General features: G+C 47.9%; 1 protein-coding gene and 1 long non-coding RNA gene across 4 annotated transcripts in view; one reads left to right on the top strand and one right to left on the bottom strand.

The window, feature by feature from the left end:
- The window catches only part of LOC110353920 (uncharacterized), a 63,446-nt gene extending 59,242 nt beyond the window's left edge, over positions 1–4,204 (bottom strand). Inside the window, exons 1-2 of the long non-coding RNA XR_011810338.1 lie at positions 3,524–4,204; positions 2,875–2,987 (exon numbers count right to left, since the gene is read on the bottom strand). This is a non-coding gene — a long non-coding RNA (uncharacterized lncRNA). The remainder of the gene's footprint in view (positions 1–2,874; positions 2,988–3,523) is intronic.
- Positions 4,205–4,491: 287 nt separating this feature from the next.
- BICC1 (BicC family RNA binding protein 1) overlaps positions 4,492–6,814 on the top strand; it is a 102,888-nt gene continuing 100,565 nt past the window's right edge. The window contains exon 1 of one of the 3 annotated variants that reach the window (XM_027463240.3): positions 4,492–4,923. In XM_027463240.3, coding sequence (XP_027319041.1) covers positions 4,722–4,923 — 202 coding nt within the window. In that variant the 5' untranslated portion in view covers positions 4,492–4,721. Of the gene's footprint in view, positions 4,924–5,804; positions 5,957–6,814 lie in introns of those variants that run through there. The other 2 variants (XM_027463239.3, XM_072040040.1) reach the window with 2 other exon arrangements.

The raw sequence follows: 6,814 nt of genomic DNA, 5'->3' as shown, positions 1-6,814 counted from the left end.
ATTTGCACAGAGTTTAAACCCTGTTTCCTGTAATATTCCCCTACAGTATAGCTAAAACTGACATAAAACTGACATAAAAATGTGTGAATAAACCTCTCCATGTAGGATTGTTATCACTGTTTCACTGCCAAAATAGAAAGGTGTATAAAATAGAGGACTGCAATGTTATCTTCTGGGCCTGTATCTGTTCAGTGTTTTGCTGATGACCTGGGTGAGGAAACCAAGAGTATGCTTCTTAGAGGCATAAAAAATAAAACTGCAGAAGTATAATATTGGCACAAACAGATGTAAATAACAGGGAAAACAGTCTTTAAAAAAAAAACAAAAAAAAAAAACAAAAACAGGATGAAATTCAATAGGGACAAACCCAGGAGACCAGTAATCATCACAAATGCACACTGAGGAACAATTAGAGTTGGTTGTTTGTGTTTTGTTTTGTTTTGTTTTGTTTTGGTGTTTTTTTTTCAGAAAAGTACCTAGGGATTATAGTACATCAGTATAAGCCAACAATGTCATGCTGCAGAGACAGGATAAACATGATGCAGAGATGAGTAAGTAGGCATGAAACACATGATAAGATCATGTAGCTGTGTTCAGCACTGGTGAGGCCTCAGCTGGTACACTCTCTCCGGTTTTGTGCTTTGTATTTCAAAAAGTCTGTAGACTACTGTGGAAAGAGCTTGTTGCAGAGTAACAATAAAAAACACCTCTGAGAATGGGCTGAGACTTACGAGTGACTAGCTAACAGAAGAGAACACCGAAGGCATGATCAATGCTTGATAAACTTCTTGACAAGCACCGAAGGCTGATACAGAGAACAAATAATCCATTCACCATGTCTGCTGTGGACACGACAAGAATTAACAGCTTTAAATAGCAGGAAGAAAAATTCTACTTATTACGGGGAAAATACTTGTTGATGGTAAACGAAGATAGGAATTTCTTAGAGAGGTCACGGAGACCTCTTAACAATTAGAAATTGTTAAGCAGTGGATATACCTATATCTGTCATGAATGAAGTGAGCATAATTAGGAGATGGACTAGATGACCTTTTTGAGATTTCTTTCAATCTCTTTTTTATAGTTGCACTATTAAGTATGATTAGAAAGATGTTTCAGAATCTCTCTACTCTTTTGGTTAGAAAAAGAATTTATGTCAGGAATTTGTAGAAGTAGAAAAGTTTTTATAATGGCTGTGGAGGACCTTTTATTTATTTGCTGGTGTGTCTTAAGTATACAGTATGTTAGTGCAGAGTAGGTTGCATTATATTAATCTGAGAAATTGAAGTTAATGGGCCCAGCTTGGGGAATATGGCAAAATATAATGAAAAGTCAAACCTTATGGGCTGTTACTTCTGCAAAGGAGACCAATGCTATAAATAAAGCATTTCAAAATGCCTCCAGCATTAATTTTCACCAGTAATAAACCTCTCCTAAATTACTGAAACCAAAGTCAGCATTCTTCCTAGCAAAGCACTTCTAGATACCACAGATCACTTAAAGATCGTGTATGCCTCCTTTTCTTTCCCCACCCTCACTTCGTAGCTTTGTAAGCCAGTCTTTTTCATGCACAGCTCCCACCTCAAAAAAAAATACAGATAATGGCACTTTGCTTCACAGTTGTGCCATGAAGTAAGTAAATAAATTCAAGATTGCAAGGTCTGGAATACAGACCGTGCTGTATTGATGATAAATGTTTCATACCACTCTTCCATTTATAGGTAATCTCTGCATCTTGGGCTTGCAGAGTAGAGACAGCCAGCTGTCAGCTTCATCCTTTGGCAGCAACCAAAGGTCTTGTAACTCTCACTTCTCTTCCTTCTCCATAGGAGAGGTCCTATACAGCTCTAAATGTGGGGGTTCCATGCAGTCCCAAAGAGATGTGATTGATTAGAATAGATAAACTGGTTCATGTTTTTAAACTCACAGAAGCTGTTCTGCACAGATGGATACTATCCAAGAGACTTTACATACCGTTTGAGTGTGAGAAAAAAACACTTTTCTGTTCAGTTAGGCTTTTTCTGAGTTTTGCAAATATTACATGTGTGTGAGGTGAGGAAAAGAGAACAGGATGAAAAAAGAGGGAGAGAACGTAGCAAAATAGACCTGGTATGCCAAAATGAGAAAGATCCTGTTATTCTTTTCTTTGATCAAGCCACTGGCCACAGAAAAATGGCCAAAAGAAGTTACATATGCCAAAGTCAACTCCAGCTTATGTTCCTTATAGCCATTTGATCTTTTATCTGCCAACTTCCTCCCATTTTCCCCAATTGTGTCCACATTTAATATTATTTTAGCCATTAAAATGTGGTTTCTACTTAGTTTAAGACTTCTGTGCAACAAACGTTTTATTCTTCCACTGCAATATAGTAGAGAAATAAAATGCCATTTATGCAATACAAATGATACTCTATTGAACATATACCACCAATAAAAACTCCTAATCACTAAAACTGTTTCTTTTTTGGACATTTATATGGATTTAGATAGGCTTAATTTCATTTTTGGTCTAAAACCGCTCCATGAAAGGGTTATTTCTAATTAATAAAAACTGAACTGTGTACATCATTATTTTTCAAGAGATCTTTGATTTATTATATTGTTTACATTGTTGCTGAAAAAATACTGCTGAGTTTGACCATAGCTAATTTAGGAGAAAGAAGGTTTCTGTGGCTGTATTGTAGGAATTGATAAAATGCAAGGAAAGGGACCTCCTACACTGAGAATCTCTGACTGTAAATCTAACTAGTTTATGAGTGGAAAATACCCAGATAATTGTTCTGCTTGGAGGTGCTAAGCACCTGTAGCAGCTGTGGATTGTAATTGGCCTTGTTGACACTCATAACTTCCGAACATTTGGATTGTATAACTCACAGGTCCTGGCATCTAGAAGACAGACAAGTCCAGCTGATGCTGATCTAGGAGCAAAGCAGCAGAATTCTCTGGACATCAACCTGGTTTGATATGGACCATCTTCACTTTCCCATCTGAAAAAAAAAAAAAAAAAAAAAGGAGGAGGGGGGTTGATTGATAACTAAACTTCTGAACTGGGAAGAAAAGCACTGTCCCACTTTCAGTCTTCCCTCAGACTGCCTACCACACCTTAAGTATCATCGTGCTACAAGCGAACTATTATGAAGAGAAATAGAGATCACGTTATTTTAAAGACCTATATTAATGTTTTGTGCTATTGTTGTTGGCTTTGGCTGTTTTAATTCCCATGGTCATGAGAAGTACCAGAGGATCTTGTGAGAAGTATGCTGCCTGCAAGCCACTGGCTAGGATTCCCAGAGGGTGTGAGACCTCCAAGAGAATTAAATGCTACAGCTGAATACTCGGGGTTTCCAGTAAGACTGCCTCCCCGTGTGCATGTAACGTTCAGTAAAAATGAAACCATAGGTGGTGTAGAAATCACAATCATGGTGTTAAGTGGGAAATGTGCAAATGACTCAGTGAGCCAAAATGCAAACCTCTGTAAAAATAACTGCATCTTACAACAAGACGTAGAGTGGCTCCCATCTACCTGGAGCATCAGCAAAGCTCCTGAGGAATTTTGGTATTGTCCTTCAGGCTGACGTTAACTCTGAGGTGAGTAACCATCACCTGAGTCCGCTGAAATTTTTCCAGTGCTTTCTGGTATGCGTTCAGCAGCACACTTTGGCCACCAGGAGCCATTTGGCATCACAACCAGTGCCAGGTCTTCTGTGGATGCTTCCTTTACACCAATACGTGCTTTGGGGCTTCAGCTGTTTGTTCAGTGATGCGAACTACCCTGTGGTAAAAACTAACGCTTCATGACAAGTCCACCGTTAGGCCAGCCCTGGGACTCCTGCGGGTAGGTTAACACAATTATGCCCCAAGGTCAGGGATTTGTAACATTTTTCCTCAGAGGATGCCAAAACGTGAGGTAATTTCTCTTTGTGAGCCTCAGTACCGAAAAGCCACGAAGGCGAAAGCTGTCACCGCGTGGAGATGTGGCAGCCCTGCAGGACGGGTGCCATTTCCAACACACGCTGACCAAAACACGCCGCTTCAAACGAAACAAAGGTGTGTTTGTGCCCGCTGCACACACAGACGTGGCGGCTTTGTGTGTGTGCGTGTGTGGGGGATGTTAATCAGGGCTAATTTTCAGGATGGCGACCCCAGGGCGCCCTTTCCTTCCCCCAGCACCCCGAGGGCGGGCAGCGCGGCCCCTCCGCCCAGGGGCCGCTCACCTCACGGCCGGGGGGCGGCCTCGGGGCGGGCAGGGCGGCGGCGGATGGCCCGGAGCCCCTCACAGGCGGCCCGGGCCCGCCACGGGGACCGCGACCGGCCCCGCTCCCGCCGGGCCGCCGCCACCACCGCCTGCGCGGCGCTCGGGGGCGGCATCTCCCCTCGCGGCCCGGCCCTCCCCTCCGCCCCCTCCTCCCGGGCCGCGGCCGGGGATATCCCCGGCCCCTCCCCGGCGGGCCGGCGGCGGCCCCATGGAGGCGGGGATGCTGTGCGGGCTGCGGGCGGGCTGGGGGCGCCGCCGAGCCGCGGACGCCGCCGGCCCGGGGCCGCGCACACTCGGCGGGGAGCCGGAGGCAGAGGCGGGCGCGGGCGGCGGCGCCGGGGCCGGGACTCTGGCAGGCGGCGGCGGCTGGGATGAGGCGGGGGGGCGGCTGTGGGGGCAGATAGCGTCCCGCGGGGAGGCGGCCGAGTGGGGCTCGGAGCGGCGGCGGGGGTCGCCCGGCAGCGCCATGGCGGCGCAGTGCGACCCGCTGAGCGGGTACCTGCAGCAGCCGCTCTCCGACCCGGGCTCCAACAGCGAGCGCAGCACCGACTCGCCCGTGCCCGGCTCCGAGGAGGACTCGGCCGGCCCGCCGCGGCCCCTGCACAGCCCGGAGTGGGGCGAGGAGCGATTCCGGGTGGACAGGAAGAAACTGGAGGCCATGCTCCAAGGTGAGGGCGGGGAGAGGCAACGGGGGGCGCGGGGCCGCGGGGCGAGCTGCCCCCGGAGCCCAGTGCAGCCGGGCGGCCGCTGCCGGCCCCGGCGGGGTGCTGCGGGCTGGCCGCTCTCTAGGAACGGCCCCAGGAGGCCGCCGTGCCGGGGAGCATCCCCTGGCCGCGGGGCCGGCGGCGCTCGGGTTTGCAGCGCGCTTGACTTTTCTTTCCCCCCTTCTCGAGGCCGTGTGCTTTGCCGCGGTCATTCCTGAAGCGTCTGCCCCCGGGGAGGACTGCGCGGGCCGCTTCGGGCGAGCAGCGTGGGGACGGCGCCGAGCGGGTCAGCCTGCGGGCGGCAGGGGCGAGCTGTGGTACCTCGGCGCTGCGGGGAGTGTCAAAGCAGAGCCAAACCCTGAGAAACATGTCGCGATCTCTCACGTGGAGGGGGCTTCTTTGGGCGGCTGGGAGCTGTGAGTACCTGGCTCTGCCCTGCCAGGGAGGGAGGGCTGCCCGAGCGCCCCGAGGGGCGAGGTGGCTGCGGCCGCTGGAATCTCTTGAAATGAGATTCTGTCTCCTGGGGGCGGGTTAATCTGTAATCAGCTAACATGAGGAACTGGTAGAGAAACCTCGTTATGTAATGCAAGTAAAGAGTGAGGACTTCTGAGAAAATCCAGTCATAAGCAGGAGCCGCTTATGAGGATGCGCTCATCAGGAGCCTCTCAGACTGTGAGGCGCATGGGTATTGAGAAGGAAAAGTGCTTGTGTGTATGGAGAGGCAGGGAAAAGGCTCCAAAGTTACAAAGTGCTGTGAGAAGACTGACGGTTGCCTTAACATTTTCCTCTACTAGTGAAATAAATTTCCATTTTCTCATCCCGCACACAGCCTGTCTTTCTGCTGCCAGAGGCAGCGTGTGAGGGTAAGCAGGGCAAGCAGGGCTCCTGAGGAGAACCCACAGCCGGTGTAGGTGGGGGCGTCCAGTAGGAGCCCGTGGCAAATGGGGCACTCCTTGCTTGCTCCTGTTTTTGTTTGTTTTTCATCTCCTCGTAAGAGGTGAGTAAGTCTGACAGCACGCTGAGTAAGTGCGGGCTGAATGCTGCATGTCTTTGGGGGATATGCTCTGTGTCCATCTCAGACATACACGCTTCAGAAGGTGGTTTTGTTGCATCTCTTTGCTTTTTTGTGTGTGAAGGAAAGCACGTGTTGAATGCAGTATCATCTGATTCATTGATTTAGTGTGAAAACCTAACCTTTCTGGCTTATTGGTAATGCAAAAAAAAACAGATGTATTAGGAAATATAAAGGAGGCAAAGAATAGTTTGTTCTGTCAGAAAAAGCTGAACTGTCTGTTAAACATTTGCTTTCAGTCTTTCTCTTGCTACTATACATGTTTTTTTTACCTTATGTCTTGATTTCCTTACGAGGTAGGTTTTACTTCTTTTTTTGTGGAGGAATACATGAAGTACTGAGCAAGGTTGCCAGTGTGTCACACGGGACGTTGTGAAGCCAGGTCTGTAAATGGCACCCAGAGGTTGCAAGTCAGTCATGTTACTGATTACAAGCCAAAGTTGATTTCTTTTTTTGCGCTTTTTTTTTTTTTTGTAGCCGTCTTTTGGAAGCATAGACTTTGACTCACCCCTAGGAGGAAAGGAATGGTGGAAGAGAATCTGTATGCGATCTTCAAAAGTTGAGGAACTTTCATTGGACAACTCATAGGGTCATGTTTCCTAATGTTTCTCGTTCTGTATTTATCACTGGAAGGTCTCGATGTGAAGAAATGACACTGCAGAAGGGAGTCATCTTTGTGGTCTTAAGTGGTGATGGCCAGATTTCTGATTACCAACAGTTAACCAATTATTTACTTTTTTAAATCTGAGCTGGTGTAAATATAGCTTCTTGCTCATATTGGAT

Source organism: Anas platyrhynchos, chromosome 6 (genome assembly GCF_047663525.1).
Source record: "Anas platyrhynchos isolate ZD024472 breed Pekin duck chromosome 6, IASCAAS_PekinDuck_T2T, whole genome shotgun sequence".
Classification (NCBI taxonomy): Eukaryota; Metazoa; Chordata; class Aves; order Anseriformes; family Anatidae; genus Anas; species Anas platyrhynchos.
This window is presented reverse-complemented; position numbering and strand designations above follow the sequence as displayed.